A 21645-nucleotide genomic window follows, 5' to 3' on the forward strand; every position below is an offset into this window, starting at 1 on the left:
TTAGAGATGAGAGAACCACCACAGAGTGGAGTGAGGGGACATCATGTTCTTTGGTTCTTCTGTGTCATTTAGCAGAAAGCCCAGCCCCTTTAAGAAGGAGCCAGGGTTTGCTACTGCTGGAGGCAGAGGTCATGGAAGGAGAATATGTCCTTCTGGTGGCCAAGCTGCCTGTCCTATCCATGATACCTGCATATGACTTTGCATAAGCAATCTGCTATAAGAGAGTCTACACACATAGTTTGACTCAGAACCTTTTGCACAGTAAAGTGTATAGTTTGCACTAGAATTTATTATTTAAAGGAATACCATGGTGAGTTTTTCTATGTTAAAAATTATCAAATGTTATTGTTTGTTAGTGATCAATAAAGTGAATATTTAATGGCAACACCTCATGCTGGTATTAATATGCAGGTTACAAGGAGTTATTTTCATTTCCTAAGTACATCACAAGCAATAATATGCCAGCCGAGTTCATTATGGTGAGTAAAAGCACCTTCCTTTGTCTCCTGTGTCTGTTTCTATCCTGTTCTAGTGGTACTGCCCCAGAGCCCATTGTCAGAACACCCCCAATCCTTCCATTTTGTATGCTAGTGGGCTCTTTTATTTCACTGATAAAATCAATATGAACTCATTGAGGAAAATTTGGAAATTAAAAAGGGTAGAAAAAAAAATCACCCACAGTCCCACCACCCGGGTACAACCAGCATTAACAGTTTTGCAATGTTTTCTTCTGTCCCTTTTTTTCTTTGTTTAAATGGAGCAAGCGCAGAATCACTAGTCACCCCTTCAGTCCAGGCTGGCAGGCCCAGGGGTATTTGCTGTAATAGTTCTTTGAAAACCATAAAAAAACAGATAAGTGCCAGTTAATAATATTGTAGTTACTATGTGACATGAAATAAACTCAAAGGATGTAAATGTAGTTGTTCCACAAATGTGTAATTAGGGAAAAATACCTTTTCACTGATGCTACTTTTAAACTCTCATTGAGAGACTTGTTCAGTAAATGACTAGAATGAACAGTGAATATGCCCAAAATAGGGTAAATAATTTTTCTCATTTACTGCAGTCTGCCTCGCCTACCATGGGAAACACCGACTTCTGGAAAACACTCCGATATCTAAGTTTATTGCCCCCTTCTCGAGGGATACGGAACATCATCCTCATATCTGATGGCCACCTTCAAGAGGAGAGCCTGACTCTGCAGCTTGTGAAGAGGCATGTGCAGCACACCCGGCTGTTCACCTGCGGTGTCGGGTGAGTGGGAGGTGGTCACCGTGAAGGCCACAGTGAGAGGCAGCCTGCGAGCAGGCACCTTGTTGGCCCACACAGGGCTCTTGGTAGTTGTGAGGTTGATACTTGTGTATAGAACCTGTTTAGGGTACCGATATGGAGCTCTGAGCTGTGAACCAGACTGCCTGGGGTCTCAACCCCCAAGCTGGCCACTTATTAGCTATGACCTTGGGCAACTTGCTTAATCTCTCTAAAATGAAGGTGTTGATGCAAACACTGCCTCTGAGGATTAAATGAACTCACGTATAGAAAGCACTTAGAATAGACTGGTCCTTGGCAAGCACCAAATCAATGTTAGTGTTATTTTGCATGAAAGTCCAAATTTCCAACCTATTCTGAGAAGCCCATGGCAGTTTCTGACTGGGGCTGAGGGAGTGTGCTGCCTCAGAAGCCCCACCCAGCTGCTCTGCTCCTCACGACACCTCAATGGTGAGCTTTCTGTGAGGTTTGCATTGTTAAACCCTGAGATGTACAGAGACTTTCTCTGGGGAGGCTAAACCCTGTGTTTGTTGGAATTATCCCCCTCCCCAATTATAGTTCGCCTTTCTGGTTGAACTGAGGCATATGGTATAAATATATGGAAAACACCAAACCAAAGGGGCCAGACTGGTGTTTGCACAGAACATTCCTGTTCTGTACCTCCCTGTGCTCTCCCCCTATAGTCACCTTCCTGGCAAGCGGTCACCAGGTCTCCCCTTCCCCACGCTGTACTGTCCTAGGCCCCTGGGCTTCTGCAGTGACCTGGGGCCCCTAATGCCCTTGAATGGCCCTTCCTGTCTGCCCAGAGGGTTCTTCTCTCTGCTGCTCCTTAGTCCCAGCTCCTAGTCCTGTTCTCTGTAATCTGAGGCCTAACAGCATAACAGACCAACCAGGAAATGTGTCCAACCCATAACAGACTACCCTAGGAATTGTTCGTAACAGAACTTTACTTCAGTGACTTGCACCTGTGAACACTGAGTGGCCAGCCATACGCCTGCCACAGGAAGGTTTCTTCTCCCTGCCTTAGTGGCAACCTATTTCATCTTCCTGGTCACAGCAACCCCTGCCTTCCCCCCGCACTGTGTGTTGGGTCCGCTGTGCTGCAGTTGGGCTCAGATACCTCAATGCAGAAGGTACTGTGTCTTTGCTGAGGGTCTGTCATGGCTCAGGCTGCAGTACCATGTGTGGGATACAGACAGACAGATAGCAATCCAGACACATAGTACCAGGAAGGAAAGAAAGAGGGCGTGGGGGGTAATCTTGCGCTGGTTGACATGACCCAGCCCGAGGGAGCTGGAATTGTTACTGACTTTCTGTCCAGTGTTTAGGATCTTTCTAAATGTTTCTGCCTTATTTTATACATACTCACTTGTGTTCAAAAACTCCAGCAAGATGCTGTGAGTTCTCCAGGCATAGATGCCCTTGGATGGTCTTCCTGCCTGCCGTCGTAACAAGCTTTTCTTGGAGTCCAACCCACAGAAAAGGTTCTAAGTATCCTCACTAACTAATGGAATTTATAAAATACAGATAAACTCCAGCTGAAGGATTTTCTAATCAGTGTTATAATCACCACCAGTTAATTTTGAGGACTGAAGACAAATCTGACCTTTATCAATAGGCTAAAAAATGTTTCAGAGGTAACTCTCTTAAGCTCTTTTTCTGAAAAGTTATTGATCATTTAATACTTCAGGGGGAAACTCTTTAAGAAAGTCATTCTTAATAGGTGTAGAATTATTATAGAGAAATTTAATAGGACATTGTCATTTTTTATTAAATTTATTGGGGTGACAATGGTTAATATGGAGATACAGGTTTCAAGTATGGGTGTGTATGTTACAAGACCTGTGCATTGCCCTGTGTGCCTACCACTCAAAGTCCTGTCTTCTCCCATCACCATATATTAAGACTCCCTTCACCCCCCCCACCCTACCCCCTTCCCTCTGGCAACCACCACATTGCTGTTTGTGACTATGAGTTTCAGTTTTATGTCCCACATATGAGTGAAATCATATGGTTCTTAGCTTTTTCTGACACTTATTTCACTTGGCATAATATCCTCAAGGGTCATCCATGTTGTTGCAAATGGCAGTGTTTCATCCTTTCTTATGGCTGAGTAGTATTCCATTGTGTAGATATACCACCTCTTCTTTATCCAGTCCACTATCAAAGGGCACTTTGGTTGTTTCCATCTCTTGTCCACCATGAATAATGCTGCAATGAAAATAGGGGTGCATATATCTTTGCAAATACATGTTTTTGAATTTTTCAGGTATATACCCAGGAGAGGGATTGCTGGGTCATATGGTAGCTCTATTCTTAATTTTTTGAGGAATTCCCAGACTGCTTTCCATAGTGGTTGTACCAGTCTGCATTCCCACAACAGTGAATGAGGGTTTCCTTTTTTCCACACCCTCTCCAACAATTGTTATTTCTTGTCTTGTTGATAATAGCCACTCTAACAGGTGTGAGGTGGTATCTCATTGTAGTTTTGATTTGTGTTTCCCTAATTGCTAGTGAGGTCGAACATCTTTTCATATATCTATTGGCTGTTCATATGTCTTCTGGGGAGTGGTGGCTGTTCAGGTCCTCTGCCCACTTTTTGATTGGGTTGTTTGGTGTTGAGTTTTATGAGTTCTTTACACATTTTGGAAATTAAGCCTTTGTCAGAGCTACTGTTTGCAAATATCACCTCCCATCTGGTTGGCTGCCTCTTTGTTTTATTGTCAGTTTCCTTTGCTGTGCAGAAGCTTTTTAGTTTGATATAGTCCCATTCATTTATTTTTGCCTTTACTTCCCTTGCCTTTGGGGTCAAGTTCATAAAGTCTTCCCCATGACAAGGGCCATAAGTTTGGTACCTATGTTTTCTTCTATGTAATTTATTGTTTCAAATATTATATTTAGGTATTTGATCCACCTTCGATTAATTTTTGTGCATGGGGACAAACTGTAATCTAGTTTCATTCTTTTGCATGTGGCTTTCCAGTTTTCCCAGAACTATTTATTGAGGAGGCTTTCCTTTCTCCATTGTCTGTTTCTGGCTCATTTGTCAAACATTATTAGCACACATACATGTGGTTTTACATCTAGACTCTCAATTCTGTTCCATTGACCTGTGTGTCTGTTTTTCTGCCAGTGCCATGCTGTTTTGATTATCATAGCTCTGTAGTATAGTTTGAAGTCAGGTAGTGTGATACCTCTAGCTTCGTTCTTTTTTTCTCATGATTGCTTTGGCTAATCAGGGTCTTTTATGGTTCCATACAAATCTGATGATTTCTCATTCTATTTCTTTAAAAAATGACATTGGTATTTTGATGGGGATTGCATTAAATCTGTATATTGCTTTGGGTAATATGGTCATTTTAACTATGTTGATTCTTCCAATCCATGAACACTTTTTCCATTTCATTGTGTCTTTTTCAATCTCTTTTAATAATGCTTTGTAGCTCTAGCCAGCTTGGCTCAGTGGTTAGAGCATCGACCTGCAGACTGAAGGGTCCCAGGTTCAATTCTGGCCAAGGGCACACACCTTGGTTGCAGGCTTGGTCCCTCACCTTTGTCGGGGCTCATGCGGGAGGCAACCAATCCCTGTGTCTCTCTCACATTGATGTTTCTCCCTCTTTTTCTCCCTCCCCCTTCCATTGTCTCTGAGAAGCAATGGAAAAAATATCCTCTAGTAAGTATTAAAAAAAATAATAATAATGATGCCTTGTAATTTTCAGCATCTAGGTCTTTCACGTTCTTTGTTAAGTTTATTCCTAGGTATTTTATTCTTTTGGTTGCAATTGCAAAAGGAATTGTTTTTTTCATTTATTTTTCTGAAGTTTTTTTTTTTTTTTTTAAATATCTTTATTGATTTCAGAGAGAGGAAAGGAGGGGGGGAGAGAGAGATAGAAACATAAATGATGAGAGAGTCATTGATCGGCTGCCTCGCCTGCAACCTGGACATGTGCCCTGACTGGAAATCGAACCCCGATCTCCTGGATCCTAGGTTGATGCTCAACCGCTGAGCTATGCCCGGCCGGGCTGAAGTTTTGCTGTTAGTACAGGAAGGCAATGGATTTTTCTACATTGATTGTGTATCCTGCAACTTTACTGTATCTATTGTTTCTAATACTTTTTTAGTGGAGTCTTTAGGGCTTTCTATATACAGAATCATGTCATCCATAAAAAGTGACAGTTTTACTTCTTCCTTCCCTATTTGGATGTCTTTTATTTCTTTCTCTTGCCTTATTGCTCTGGCTAGGACTTCCAAAACTATGTTGAATAAGAGTGGTGAGAGTGGACATCCTTGTCTTGTTTCTGATCTTAGAGGAAAAGCTTTAAGTTTTTCACGATTGAGTATGATATTAACTGCAGGTTTATTGTATATGGCCTTTATTATGTTAAGGTGCTTTCCTTCTATTCCTATTTTATTGAGTGTTTTAATCATAAATGGCTGTTGTATCATGTCAAATGCTTTTTCTGCATCTATTGATGAGATGATAATTTTTATCTTTTGTTAATGTGGTGTATTACATTGATTGATTTACGTATGTTGAACCATCCTCGTGCCCATGGAATGAATCCCACTTGATCGTGATGTGTTATTTTTTTGATGTACTACTGTTTTGATTTGCTAGTATTTTGTTTAGGATTTTTGCATTTGTATTCATCAGAAATATTGGTCTGTAGTTTTCTTTTTTGTGTTTTCCTTGCCAGTTTTGGTATCAGGGTTATATTGGCCTCATAACAAGTGTTAGGGAGCATTGCCTCCTCTTTAATTTTTTTGGAAGAGTTTGAGAAGGATAGGTTTTAAATCTTTGAATGCTTCATAGAATTTACTGGTTAAGCCATTTGGTCCCAGACTTATTTTTTGGGAGGTTTTTGATGGTTGTTTCAATCTTATTTAGATGTTTCAGTTCTTCATGATTTAGTCTAGGAAGGTTATGTATTTCTGTTAACTTATCCATTTCTTCTAGGTTATTAAATTTGGTAGCATGTAGTCTTTCATAATATTCTAATATGATCCTTTGTATATCTGTGATGTCTGTGGTGACTTCTCCTTTCTCCTTTCTGATTTTGTTTATATGGGTTTTTTTCCCTTTTTTCCTTAGTGAGTCTAGCCAGGGGTTTGTCAATTTTATTAATCATTTCAAAGAACCAGCTCTTTGTTTTATTAATGTTTTGTATAGTCTTTTTGTTCTCTATTTCATTCAGTTCTGCTCTAATTTTTATGATTCCCTTTCTTCTGCTGACTTTGGGTTGCTTTTCTTTTTCTTTTTCTAGTTCTTTAAGATGTGATGCTGGGTTGTTTATTTGGGATTTCTCTTGTTTCTTGAGACAGGCCTGAAATGATACAAACTTCGTTCTAACTTACGCTTTTGCTGCATCCCAGAAATTTTGATATGTTGTATTGTCATTCTCAGTAGTCTCTATATATCTTTTGATTTCAGCTTTTATTTATTCTTTGACCCAGTCATTTTTCAGTAGCATGTTGTTTAATCTCCATGTATTTTGGGGTTTCTTGACTTCTTTTTAGCAGTTGATTTCTAATTTCAAGGCACTGTTGGCAGAGAATATGCTTGGTATAATTTTAGTCTTCTCGAATTTGTTGATGCGAGTTCTTTGACCCAACATATGGTCTATCCTTGAGAATGTTCTATGTGCACTGAAGAAGAATGTATAATTTGATGTTCTCGGATGAAAGACTCTGTAAATGTCAATTATGTCCATTTGCTTAAGCATTTTATTTAAGGTCAATATTTCTTTACTGATTTTCTGTTTGATTGGTCTATCTAGAGCTGTCAATGGAGTATTAAGGTCCCCAACTATTATTATGTTTTGATCAGTTTCTCCCTTTGGTCTGTGAATAGTTGCTTTATATATTTCAGTGCTCCCTGGTTGGGTGCATATATATTAAGAAGTGTTATGTTTTCTTGATGTAGTTTCCCCTTTGTCTTATAAAGGTCCATCTTTGTCTCTTATTATCTTTGTTGTCTTGAAATCTATTTTGTCAGATATAAGTATGACCACACCTGCTTCTCTGTATATGTTATTTGCTTGAAGAATCAGTTTTTACCCTATTACTTTGAATCTGCCTTTGTCTTTGCAGCTTAGCTGTGTCTCTTGTAGGCAGCGTATGCTTGGGTTTTGTTTTTTGATCCACTCTGCTACTCTGTGCCTCTTTATTGGTGAATTCAGTTCACTTACATTTAGAGTAATTATTGATGTGTGAGGATTTCCGATAGCCATTGTATCTTGTTTTCTCGTAGCTCTGTGCTTCCATTGGTTCTTTTCCTTTGTACTTCTGTCTCTTGATTTGTTTGGTGGTGTTTCATACTCCTTTCCTCTGTGTCCTCTTTTTTTAAGCTATGTGTCCTGGTTAGGGGATTTTTGTGTGTGGTTACCATTAGGTTCATACAAAATAAAGTTGCATATATACAATAGTTTTTGTTCTTTTGAGTGCATCTGATGTTCATCCTCCTTTGCTGGTTCAGACCTTTGCCCCCTCCCCTTTTATATTTTTGTTGCCACAAATTATCCCTGTTTATGCTGTAAGTCTTTTTGTGATCTTACTCGTGTTGTGACCTTATGTTATTTATTTCAGGTAGAATAACTCCCTTGAGTATTTCCTGCAGTGGAGGTTTCCTGTTGATAAAATCTCTTAGCTTCAGTCTGGGAACATCTTTATTTCTCCTTCATATTTAAACAATTCTTTATATATATATATATATATATATATATATATATATATATTTTTTTTTTTTTTTTTTTTTTTTTTTTATTGATTTCAGAGAAAGGAAAGGAGAGGGAGAGAGAGATAGAAATATCAATGATGAGAGAGTCATTGATCGGCAGCCTCCTGTATGGCCCTGACTGGGGATTGAGCCCGCAACCCAGGCATGTGCCCTGACCTGGAATCGAACCCTGATCGCCTAGATCCTAGGTCGACGCTCAACGACTGAGCCATGCCTGGCCAGGCTCTCCTTCATATTTAAAGGACAATTTTGCAGGATATATTATTTGTGGCTGGTAATTTCTCTTTTTCAGGCGTTTGAATATTTGGTTCCACTCTCTTCTGGTTTGTAGAGTTTCTGCTAAGAAGTCAGATGATATTCTGATTGGTTTTCCTTTGTAGGTCACTTCTTTCTTTTCCCTGGGTGCTTTGAGAATTTTTTCTTTGTCATTAATTTTTGACAGTTTTAATACAATGTGCCTTGGAGAGGGCCTCTTTGGATTGAAGTAAGTAGGTTTTCTATTTGCTTCTTGGATTTGAGGATCTAGTTCTTTCCATAGATTTGGGAAATTCTCATCTACCATTTTTTTTAATAGACTGACTGTTCACTTCTCCCTCTCTTCTTCTTCAGGGAATCCTATTATTCTAATATTGCTTTTTCTGATGGAGTCAGGTAGTTCTCATAGTGCTCTTTCATTTTTCTTTATGCTCAGGTCCCTCTCTTCTTCCTTCTAGATTCCTGTCATTTCTAGATTCCTATCTTCAGTATCACTAATTCTTTCTTCCATCTGGTTGGCTCTATTTTCTATGCTCAGTAGCTCCTTCTAAATCTCCTTAATAGCATGCTTCATTTCCAGGATTCCTGATTAGTTCATTTTTAAAGTTTTAATCTTTTTGGTAAAGTACTCGTTTTGTTCATTGATTTGTTTTCTGAGCGCACTGAATTTCCTGTATGTATTTTCTCACATCGCATTGAGTATTTTCAGAACTGCAATGTTGAAATCTCTGTCATTTATATCACATATTTCCATGTGTTCCAGCCTGCCTCCTGGGGGGGGTTCACTTTCTTTCTGATTATCCTCATTACCGTAGTTATTCATGGTATTTGCTCCTCCCTTTATCTAGGCATAAATGTCCCTTCCATAGCAGCGTTCTCTGAGGAGGTCTTTCTCTATTTTCCAGTAAATGGCATTGAGTTGCAAGATTTTTTTTGCCTCTGTGATTTCCCAAACTTTACCTCCATGGCTTCCGTAAGACAGTACAGTCTTGCTGCTTGGGGTTGAGGTTTATTTTGCCCTCACCATAATGGCAACCCCAACCTCCTTGGAGTCCTGTCCCAAGCACCAAACTGGGAGATTCACCACAAAGGGAAACAGTGGTGCCACTGCAATAGCTCTTGGTTTACAACTGAAATGTTCCTTGACCCCACACCGAGGGCAACGGGAGGCAAGTTTTGGTAGTCCAAGGGGTGGCAGGGCTCTGTGATTCCGTTTCTTTGTCAGAAACAACCCCACCTGAGCGTGGACAACCCTGCAACAGAACCCTGCGGTCTGTCAGGTGTCTGCTGGCTCAGTCACTGTTCACTGTGCTTGCCCTTCTTGGCTGTCCCTTCCTGGCTGGCTGAAGGAAGTGCCTACTACTGCTGGCCTCCTTTCCTCTCCCTCTGTGCCAGGAACTCCTGGCTGCTGGGCTGCATCTGAGGGCCGTCTGGGCTTTCCTCCCTTCTCATCTCCCCACTTATTCCTGGTTGCCCACCGTTAGATGTTCTAGTGCTTAGGTCTCTCAGGCATACCTCTATATTTAGTAGGGAATTCTTTGTTGAATTATAGTTGGTTAATTTGTTGAAAATTCAGGGGGAAAGGCCAAGGATATCTCTCACACCACTATTGCTCTGATGTTACCAACATTGTCATTTAAATGTCAGAGATTATTTTTGCTAGAATGAGAGTTACTTCTTTATACCTTTTGCTATCCAGATGGGGATTGAATTTCAAGATGTAGAGTTTATTAACTCTTTTGCTATTTATTGGCCTTTGGAATCAGATTTGGGTAGCTTTGATACTCCTTGAAAGTAGGTTGATCTTTATCACCATTCTGGTACCTTTTGGGGGTTTTCAGAATCATTTGCTCCCTCCTTCAGTAAATTGGAAGTCAAGGATTTCTGCTTTTATTCTGTTGTGAGTGAGAAATAAGCCCTCTGATGTGTCGGAGCTTAAGTTTCCCAAATCTCCTGATGTTTCTTACTGTCTGTCATGTTTTATCTCCTGAATCTCAGCTACAGAAGATTAAATTCTTCTGCGCATGATGTTTTCTGTTGAGTTTTGAACTGTGTCAACCTTGTTAACTACATGGACTTCTAAAATGTTTCTAAAATTTCTTTAAAAATAATACCTGTCTAATGTGATCAGTTCTACAGCAAATCGTCATATCTTAAGGATTCTGTCCCAATGTGGTGCTGGACTATTTGAATATTTTAACTCAAAATCCAAACATAGTTGGAAAAAACAGGTATGTTTCTCAAACATCTTATTTCTATTCTTATGTTTACATGTGGAAATGTTATCTTTGTACAGATCTACTGACAGTAACCTCTGTGATTTCATTAATCGGAATGGGAGCTAGAAAGAGGCAGGAACACAGTGAATATAAAATTGGGTCATTCTTCTAGCTAATAGTTAGATTTCTGCTTTATAAAGTGTTACGGATTGATTTTTAAAAATTAAATATTATACATGTTTTGCTAAGATTAATTTTTTTTTCAAACTATAAGAGAAAGTGTATTTAGATAGTCACAGAGGTAGAAGAAATGGGCTCAGGAAACAAGCCACAGAAGCAAAAGAAGGACCCATGGAGCTTAGGAGAAAGCAAGAGGCAAGGAAATGTGCCTTGGAGGAAAAAGAAGGGAAAGGGAGGGGAAAGGTATGGGCATGCTCATGGGAGGGAGAGTACCTAAAATGAATTTTTAGTGTCTCAAAATATACATAAAACTTACCATTTTAAGTACATTTAAGTGTATAGTTCAGTGACATTAAGTATATTCACAGTGTTATGCAACCATCACCACTGTCCATCTCCAGAACTTTTTCATCTTCTCAAACAGAACTCTGTTCCCATAAAACAAGAACTCCTGATTCTTCTTCCCCTAGCCCCTGCCAACCACCCTTCTACTATCTGTCTCTATAAAGTTGACTACTTTAGATACCTCATATAAGTGGAATCATACTGTATATGTCTTTTCATGCCTGACTTATTTTATTTGGCATAAGTTCCTCAAGATTCATCCATGTTGTAGGATGTGTCAGAATTTTCTTCCTTTCTAATGGCTGAATAATATCCATTGTCTGTATCTACCACATTTCGTTCATCCATTTGTTTGTTGGTAGACATTTGGGTTGTTTCCACCTTTGGCTCCTGGGAACCATGCTCCTATGAGTATTGGTATACAAGCATGGTTTGAGACTCTGATTTCAATTATTTTAGGCATATACCCAGAAGTGGAATTGCCAGATCATATGGTAATTTTATATTTAGTTTTTGTAGGAACTGCCACGCCATTTTCACACAGTGGCTGCACCATTTTACATCCCCAGCAATGTACCAGGGTTCCAATTTTTCTACATTCTGGTCAATCCTTATTTTCTATTTTTAGTTTTTATAATAACCATGCTAATGGGTGTGCAGTTGTATTTCACTGGGGTTTTGATGTGCATTTCCCTAATGACTCATGATGTTGAACATCTTTTATGTGCTTATTAGCCATTCATGTATCTTCTTTGGAGAAATGTCTGCTCAAGTCATTGTAGGATTAATTTTTTATAACTGGAATCTACTTCATGCCAGAGCTGTATATTAGTAATTAACTAATGCAATAATTTTAGGATGTTTTGTACATTTAAATTATGTGCTAGTGCTGTTATTAAAAATTCTACTTAAAGTCTTTTTGGAAAAGTATCCTATAACAGGAAGGGGATGGGGAAAAAGCTACAAGTCTCAAAGGACAGAATGTAAAGTTTAAGTGTTCAGTAACTATTTTCTGGATACAACACTGAAAGAGAAATAATTCCTCTTTTACAAATAGATAGAAGACCAGATGACTCGGTCACGATCCCCAAGCTGCCACTCGATCTCTGTGAAGTGGCAGCAGCTCAGTCCAGATGCACCTGAGCCCCTGCAGGGCCCGGCCCAGGTGCCGGCTTTGTTCCACAATGACCGACTTCTGGTCTATAGCTTTATTCCTCATTGTTTTCAGGTAAGTAGGCACATGATTTCTTTTACTGTGGGAAGAACAATGTATTTTGCTAGTAATTTTTCTTTGTTTTTTCCCCTCTCTTTCTTCCCCAAATCATAATATGCTGGCAAAATTTTTCTTTCCAGGAATACAGTGGATGGTTAACCAGAGGCCCTGGAGAATCTTTTAATTTCCCTTGAAAGGAGAGAGGAAATCACTGACCAAAATATTGTGGCATAGAACAGTTAGTAAGGAGTTTTTTTTCTGTTTCAGGCAACTCTGTGTGCATTAATTCAAGAGAAAGAATTTTCTACAATGGTATCAACTACTGAACTACAGAAGACAACTGGAACTGTAAGATTCAAAACTTAAACTGTAGCCTGAGCTAGTTTCGCTCAGTGGTTAGAGCATCAGCCCACAGACTGAAGGGTCCTGGGTTTGATTCCAGCCAAGGGCATTTGCTTCGGTTGCAGGCTCAATCCCTGGCCCTGGTTGGCACAAGAGTGGGAGGCAACCAATCAATGTGTCTCTCTCACATCAATCTCTCTCCCCCCTCCTTCCACTCTTTCTGAAAAAGCAATGGAAAAAAATATCTTCGGGTGAAGATTTAAAAAAAAATCCAAAACTTAAACTGTGGACCCACTGCTTAAAAGCTAATAATAATTTTATATTTTCATGTAGAATGAGCTGTGTGCTTCCTTTTTTGTTGCTGTTTTTCCGTGTTGACATTTCAGTACAAAGAGAACATTTTCCTTCAGTTTCTAATGTAGCAGTTCTTCATCTGGGGTTCTTGAGTTTCCATATGGGCATCAGTGGGTATGAATAGCTGCAATTAAATTTGGTATTTTACGCATGAAAATTTTTTAGGGGGGTTTTCATAGGTGTCTATGATTCAATAAAAGTTAAGTACTGCTGGACTGCCTAAGTTATTTTAAAATAGTAAATAACAGTAATAGACTAAATAAAACATACTTATTGAGGCTATGTTTATTTTTTCTACTTTTGGATTAAAAGCAAATAGGCCATGGCCAGGTGCTCAGTTGGTTGAAGCATTGTCCCATATGCCAAAAAGGCTGTGGGTTCGCTTCCTGGACAGGGCATATACCTAGGTTGCGGGTTCCATCTCTGGTCAGGGCATGTACGGGATGCAACCAATCAATGTTTCTCTCTCACATCAATACCTTCCCCTCTCTCTCTCTCTTTCTCTTTCTCTCAAGTTGGTGAATATATCCTCAAGTGAGGATTTTTAAAAAAAGCAAATGAATTAACATAAAAAATTTTGTAATATTGTAGTATTTGCATTAATATTGAATATACTGTAGTTAGACCTGGAAAATTCCTAACCTATTTATGCTATATTATATGTAGCTTGCTTTTCATAGGGGTATTTGTAAAGCCAGAGAAACCACTTCCTAGACATTGCTGGGTTTGGGGGGATTTTTTAAGTTTTTTTAAATACAATACTGCTTTTTGGCACTGAATCAATAATTATAATTATTACTTGCCTGTGACTTATGTATAGAACTTGAGGGACTTTCCACATTAAAAAAAAAATTGAATCTAAGGCAGAAGTAAAGTAAAATAATTTTACCTGAGAAGTTGTCATTTTTCATAAAATCAGAATTTTTATAGTTGTACTTCGTCTGTGAACTGTGGTCTGTCTGATCAATAACACAGTGATAGGAGTTGGCCTTCTCATTAAAAGCAGACATTGCCATTTAAAATCAGTTCTCTTTCATAGTCATCTGAGAGAAGGAGAAGAGAATCCTTCATCTTTCCCTTCAGCATGAAGACCACAGTCCTGGTTGGGCACCATGGCACTAAGCTGGTTCCTCCTACAGTAGGACAGTATCAATTTTTGAAATAAATTGAATTAGCAAAATGATTTTTTATACAAAAGACAAAACTATAGGGACAGAAAATAGATGAGCTGTTGCCAGGGGCTGGAGGTGACTGCAAATGGACATGAGGGATCTTTTAAGGTGAAGGAACTGCTCTGTGTATTTCATTGGTGGTCACACAACTGTGTACATTTATTAAAACTTATCAAACTTTAAAAGAATGAATGTGTGTGTAAATTATACCTGTTTTAAAAATGGTTTTCTATGTACGACTGTAATTAGAAGGCATTTGAATCTTTTTTTCCTTTGCTGCTTTAACAGATGATTCACAAGCTGACAGCACGAGCTCTGATCAGAGATTATGAAGATGGCATTCTCCACGAAAATGAAACAAATCATGAGGTTTGTTCTTTTCATAGCAAAAACATTTATGTTTTGTTCATGGCTGGTTCTTCTTCAATTGACTTATCCATGGACATGGAGGATGAGGCTAGCTGGATGGAGGTGCATGCAGTATCAGGGGCAAGTAGTGTCACGTCTGGGGTGCAGGGTGCTCTGTAACTTCCTGAGAACTCTGTGGTAATTGTACCCATCAGAAAGGCCGGAGGATAGATGCCCTCAGGCATCTATCACTGGAGCTCGCCAATGTTGTTGATAGCTGTATTCTCCTCTTCCTGATGCAGAGCCAGGTGCAGGATGGGTGGGTGGCCTGCCTAAGGAGACACAGCCACCTTATTCCCTCCTGGCGGAGCTGATGAGGCCCCTGGCTGGGAGTCCCTCTCAGCCAGCCCACCTTGACAGCCCTGCTGGTCTTAAAACCTCTGAGGCTCTGATCTTAAATGAGGTTAGGAGCATGAGGACTCAGTGCCATCCCCAAAAGAAGATACCAGCATACCACACAGGGCCACCAATTCCCTTTTAAACAATTACAGTTTGTGATAAGTGGCCTGTGCCTTCATTGCTCTCCTTTACTTCCCTTCCATTAGCAGCCTTGAGTTTTGCTTACATCCCTCTTATCTCTGGGATCACTGACCAGCTTTGTCACCAGACAGTCCTGCACAAGTGTCTCCACCTGTCCACACCTTAGAGTCTCATCTAGAAAACGAGAGACACAGACTGTAAAAGATTTCAGAAGCTCAGCACACTCCCAAGTGAGAGTCCTTTGTAATCTACAGCGGGCTCTATGAATAGAGTTACTCCTTCAGTGACTTGGCTGCTCAGTTGAGTTGAATAGAGAACATTTAGTCACCAACCTGAGATATTTAGAGAGGGCTATTGACTCAACATTTAGTTTGAAATTCTAGTTATGAAATGGCTTGCTTTTTATAGAAATAGTCTTTTCAGTCACTTTGTACTCATTTAATAAAAACTGAAACAGGACATGCTTACATTTGTTTCGTTCTGTCCTAGATGAAAAAGCAAATCTTCAAATCTCTGATTATTCAGCTCAGTAAAGAAAACTCTCTCGTAACAGAATTTACAAGCTTTGTGGCAGTTGAGAAAAGGGTATGTATTGTTGTTAATTTGTGGTTATTTTCTTCGTCTTTACATATTAACAAAATTACTCTTAGTCTGTCACTGACAATATCCACCTCTTTGGCCTGTGACGAACAGGAAGAGGAGGGAGGAGGGTCCTCAAGGCAGGGCCTCAGGGTGAGAGCTCATGGTGACCTCTCTAAATGGAATACATGTTATTATTTTTAATGTTATAATTATTAGCTACATGTGTACGTTTAAAATTTACTACAATTTTGTTACTTTTTGGGCATTTCTTATATTTTATTAATCCAAGGCCTTCAAAAAATAAAAAAGGCCCGGAATTCCCCTACCCTCTCTCTCTGAAAAGTCCTTTTTCCTCCCTAAATATAAGGCACTTAGTGCAGTGCCTGAGCCCAGGAAGAGTTTAGTAAAGAGAAAAGCCACTCAACTGAGGACATCTGTCTTCACCACCTCTTTCTCTTTCGCTTGTGGCCCAGGACACACGATCCAGTCTGACACCCACACATATTTCAAACCAGACATTCACAGGGCTTTAGAATGTATAATAATAATTTCATTTGATAATATCTGTTTTGTTTTACCTAACTATGGTTCAATATAGGATGGTAATGAGTCACCTTTTCCTAATACTCCAAATATTTTGGAACTTATTGCCAAAGAAGATGTAGATTTCCTGCCGTATATGAGCTGGCAGGAAGAACACCCAGACACCAGCATACTACAGGTAAATATTAATTAACACATAGATTGCTATTGTGTTTTCATATTTTTATGGTGGTGAGGGGAACCCTTTGCTAAAATATTACCTTTATTACTTGAGTATGCAGAATACATATACAAACATTTGTACATTTATAAAAATGCTGTTATATGACTGAGATAGTCACCATGTATAAATGTAGCTGTAGAGTACAAAAGAGGGAACAAGTGTGGTTCTGCTTCATTCATAGACTAATAAACTTTCACACAGGAAGCTAAAGTCATTTACTTTCAGTAATTTAATAGGTTCGTCATGAAAGTAGTGATAAAGTCTTACGTAATAATAGAAATTCACCACCAGTGTGTCTTAAAGTTTACAGAGCCTTATACTGTGACTTTTACAGCCAGAGACATAATAGAAATTGAGAAATGTGACTTCCCTAAAAATTGTAAGGCATATTCAGAATCAAAGGAACAAGACAGTGTTCTCAGATATCCAGGTTAGAGAAGTAAAACTGCCAAATTTTAGGAATTTTTGGAAAATACAATATAGGCAACATTAATTTTCTTGGATCCATTTTAAAGTTATGATGCCATTTAAGAACATAAAAACACATTAGATGTCATTTGCTTTGCTCATAAAGTCACATTTAGTACGATTTTTTGAAAAATATTTTTTACTTGTCAATTACAGTTGACATACAATATTATTATTAGTTTCAGGTGTACAACATAGTGATTAGACATTTACATAACTTATGAAGTGATCACCCTGGTAAGTCTAGTACCCACCTAGCATCATACATTATAATAATGTTTAGTATGTTTTAAGATAGTAAATAAAACACAACATCAACAAAACAAACCCACAAATGTTTCCTCAAATGAGCCGGGGGGGGGGGGGTTAAATAAACAAACACTGTACTGAAAAGCTAACATCGAGAAGATCTTTGAATGGTGTTTCCAAAAAGTGAAAGAGATTTAGGCATATGATAGAAAAAATCCTAAAACAATGATAAACTGAGGAAAAAAATATTTCCACTAGAGACAGATTGATTTCCTTAATATATAAAGAGCTCCCATGAATTAAGAACAAGATCAGTCATTCAAGCAAAAAACAGGCAAAAGGTTTGATCATGAATAAGAAAATAATGTGGCTCTTAAATATAGGAGAAGATGCTCAGCCTCACTGTGGCTAAGAGAAATGCAAATTAAAACTGCAATGAGGTCTATTCTTTTATGCATCAGGTTGACAAGATCAAAAAAGGGAGATGATTGAAAGTAGTAAGAAAACCTGCCACACAGGGTTGTTATGAAGGGTGCAGGAATTAATGCACATAAGGCCAGTAGAGCAGGCCTGCCTCTTGGTCAGTATTCAGTAAATGTGAGCTGTCATCATCATTAGAAAAGGTGTTAAAACAGGCACCCACCCACAAGCTGAGGGCACAGGAGGTCAGTACAACCTCTGTGCAGTGTAATACAATGTCTATACAGCCCTTAAAAAGAGTGAGGTGTCTTCATGTGCTATTATGGGAAGATTCTCTAAGATGTATTAAGTAGGAAAATCAAGGTGGAAAACAGTGTGAATAACCTGCTACTTACTCCACATGGAAAAACAAAAATTAAAAACTGGACATTTCTTTGCTTATTTGTTCATGTCCTTATTTTAAAATTTTTGAACATTTACTCTCTCTGGTGAGAGACACTAGGAGCTGGTGACAGAACTCGTCCTCAGAGAGGATCACAGTGTGACCAGGAGGTTTTGCAGGGATTTGATTGCTGCAACATATCCTTTTGGATATTTTGAATGTTTGGTAGAATTCACTGGTGAAGCCACCTGGTCCTGGACTTTTAATTTTGGGGGAAGTTTTTGATGGTTGGTTCAATTTCCTCAATGTTGATCAGTCTATTTAGATTTTCCAATTCTTTATGTTTTAGTCTAGGAAGGTTGTATATTTCTAGGAACTTATCCATTTCTTCTAGGATATTTAATTTGGATTCTTATAGTCTTTCATAATATTCTAATATGATCCTTTGCATATCTGTGATGTCTGTGGTGACTTCTCTCTCATTTCTGATTTTGTTTGTATGGATTTTTTCTCTTTAGTGAGCCTAGTCAGAGGTTTGTCAATTTTGTTAATCTTTTCAAAGAACCAGCTCTTTGTTTTATTAATATTTTATATAGTCTTTTTGTTCTCTATTTCATTCAATTCTGCTCTAATTTTTATAATTTCCTTTCTTCTACTGACTTTGGGTTGCTTTTGTTTTTCATTTTCTAGTTCTTTAAGATGTGATGTTAGGTTGTACTTGGGATTTCTCTTTTTTCTTGAGATAGGCCTGTAATGATATAAACTTCCCTCTTATTACTGCTTTTGCCGCATCCCAGAAGTTTTGATATGTTGTATTGTCATGCGCATTTGTCTCTCTATATCTTTTGATCTCACCTTTTATTTATTCTTTAACCCAGTCAGTTTTTAGTAATATGTTGTTTAATCTCCATGTATTTGTGGAATGTGAGTTTTGTCATATATTCTTCGATATTAATTACTTAAATGTATACTTAAAACTTGACTGAGGTGGGAAAGGACTACTCCTTTTTTAAAATAGCTCGTTTACATTGATAAAATTAGAGGCTAGCCAATTCCAAAATGCCTCAAGGGTTTGTAATTCATACAAAACTGCATTTTATTTACATGCAAAATTTAAGGAATACTCTTTAAATGATATTCAAATAATAATGGTAGCATAGCACCCTTCAATCCTTTTTGTTGTATATTTTGTTTATATTCTGGTATAAAGGTATATTCATTAAGTTACTTTAAAGCTTTTGAAATTTTCAGTTTTCTCATTTAATATTGTTGTAAAGCAGCATAAAGAACTAGAATAATTTACTTCAAATTATGAGCTTATTTTAGGGCTAATTTATACACTATGATACTGCTAATTGTAAAATCTTGGGCACGTCGCTTCTATGGTCCACAGTTTACTTTTGTGTAAAATAAGGGGTATTCAAAAATTCCATGATTCTGAGAACTAAGAGAGATTAAGATCTGTAATGTATTTATTGCTGATATCCTCTCCAAATCTCAGATTCCACATCTACAAAATGAGGACATTTCATTTAAATGATCTTGAATAGTTTCTCTTTTTAGTGCTTTGGGATAAGCAATTGCTAGGTACTGGGAAGTCAGCTACTAGGAAGGACATTTGCTTGATAGTTCATTTTATTCCATTTTTCCTGACATTATAATTTTTTCTTCTGGACAGGCTCTTTCAGCACCCTCTGAATGGCAGGAAGAATTGCAGTTTAAACGTTTGACTAAAAAAAAACATAAATCATCTGAGCTCAAAGTTTTTGAAGATTTTGAAGGGCTTAGTTTAGGTTCCCACCTACCAGAAAAACCTTTAACACACAATTTTGAATGTAGAGATGTGGAAAGGCCATTGGATTTAAGTCAAGTAGATTCATTTAAACACACAGTAATTAAACCAGTATTTACAAAAGCCATTTCACCAAAACTTGCTGTTTCCAACTCTTTTGCTGCCCCTGGCTCACCCAGTTCCCCACCTGCTTCCTTTGTTGGATCTGCTTCCCTTTGTCCTCCCAACTTACCTCCTCACAGCCCTCTTTTTGGTTCTCTTGCTATTCCCAAACAGTTTGGTCTATCTAAGAAGAACCAAGGCCTTGAGACAGGCCGTTGTACTGGCATTTCCCTTAAGTGGGGTTCACCTCCCAGATTGCCTTCCCAGAACCCACCTTTTGGATCTTTTACTGGTTCTGCTTTCTCAGGTGCCTGGTATAGCTCCAGACAGTCTGATCTACCTAAAAGTTGTGAAGGCCCTTGTAGTGACTTTTCCCTTGAGTTGGACTCTCCACCTCAGCAGAATCTTTTGTTCTCTCCCCCTAGACTTCCTCCCCCTGGTCCAATCAAAAGGTCTAGTTTTCATCTTCTTCCTGGTTCCTCTCCCCGTCATTTTCTAAATTCCCCAGCTCCCTTGAACACAAGTTACAAGCAGCCCATACATCAAATTGGCCTTGCTCACTGTGGGGCCCCTCCTGCATTTGGGGCTTGTCCATCAATTATTTCTGCAAGAACTGCATCATCAGATTCTCTTTCACATGCATATTTGACTACCATAAGTTCTTTTGAAACAAAAAGTGATGAAACACCAGGATTTCTGGCAAGTAGACTTTTTGAAAAGGTAGAAAAATCTGATAAAGCAAGAGAATTTCCTGCAAGCTTTCCGGTACTGAATGACGAGGATGACACAGGCTGCAAAGAAAGCTGGAGGAATTTTGTGCCTGGGACTGAACTCTTCAGTCTACAAACCGAGGTATTAGTCTTATTTCACCAGTGTCTATGCTTAATTTGCTTCATAGTTGAGAAGAGTACTACTCAAAGTGGCTGGTCACTGAATTGTGTATGACCAATCCACAGTGAGTTAAGGGACTTGTGCCAGAGTGTAATCTTTCATTGAGAAAATCTTGCTAAGAAATAAAAAAAGCAATTGCACAAATCAGTATGCTTGATGATGACTGTTGTTTGTCTATCTGCTTATAACCCTTGGGCCAGAATATCATGCTAGCGAATGATAATATTCCTCAGTTGAAAATGAGCATCCCTCAATGGGTCAAGGGTAAGACCTTAATTTCCTAGGTTCTAGAACTGATGAACTGCAAGTCTCGTGAATTTCCCATTGTGATGTTAAGCAGACACTGTAAGCATACTCTAAATATTTCTACAGAAGGTCCTGGGAATATAATGCAGCATGTAAGATTGTATTAGAGCATATGTCAGCATCTAAGATTGTGTTTAGTAGCTTCACAAATCATTCCATTTGTGAAGCTAATAAACACCCTATAAATATACCTCCTGCACAGGTACTAAGGCCCTCTCTCACATCTGTAATTATTTGTTTTAATATAAAGTAGTTTAGTAGCAAAAACAACTGGATTTAGTATAAAACTAAGTTTGAGTCCCAGCCCTGCTGCTTAGTGATTTGGGGCAAGTCAGATAACCTTTCTTAGCCTCAGTTTCCTTATCCATATAATGGGAATAATAATAATAATAATACCTCATATTGTGGTTTGAGGTTTAAACAGTATTATAGCAGATGCCCAGATGCCCTTACCTGGAAGGATGTCTATAAAAGCAGATAGGTAGTGGTACAGCAGCCACTGCTATCTGTGGACCCAGGAGCCATACTGTTGGGGCTTAAATCCTCGCTGTGCCACTTATTAGCTGTATAACTTTGGACAAGTGCCTTAACCTTTCTGTGCTCCAGTGTCCTCACTCTGCAAAGTGGTTGTAGTAATAGTACCTCCACAAGGAATGGCTGAAAAGATAAAATACCACCTGGCACCTGTTCAATACTGGTTGGCACATATTACC

At 38.6% G+C, this 21645-nt stretch overlaps 1 protein-coding gene across 1 annotated transcript in view; it reads left to right on the forward strand.

Annotated features, from left to right (window-relative positions):
• PARP4 (poly(ADP-ribose) polymerase family member 4) overlaps positions 1-21645 on the forward strand; it is an 85453-nt gene that overhangs the window by 57155 nt on the left and 6653 nt on the right. Inside the window, exons 23-31 of the mRNA XM_081126678.1 lie at positions 412-479; positions 1067-1254; positions 10393-10492; positions 12063-12233; positions 12486-12566; positions 14375-14455; positions 15464-15559; positions 16155-16277; positions 19520-20587. Of these exons, the coding sequence (XP_080982804.1) occupies positions 412-479; positions 1067-1254; positions 10393-10492; positions 12063-12233; positions 12486-12566; positions 14375-14455; positions 15464-15559; positions 16155-16277; positions 19520-20587 (1976 nt within the window). The remainder of the gene's footprint in view (positions 1-411; positions 480-1066; positions 1255-10392; positions 10493-12062; positions 12234-12485; positions 12567-14374; positions 14456-15463; positions 15560-16154; positions 16278-19519; positions 20588-21645) is intronic.

Source organism: Miniopterus schreibersii (assembly GCF_964146895.1).
Source record: "Miniopterus schreibersii genome assembly, chromosome: 2".
Taxonomy (NCBI): domain Eukaryota; kingdom Metazoa; phylum Chordata; class Mammalia; order Chiroptera; family Miniopteridae; genus Miniopterus; species Miniopterus schreibersii.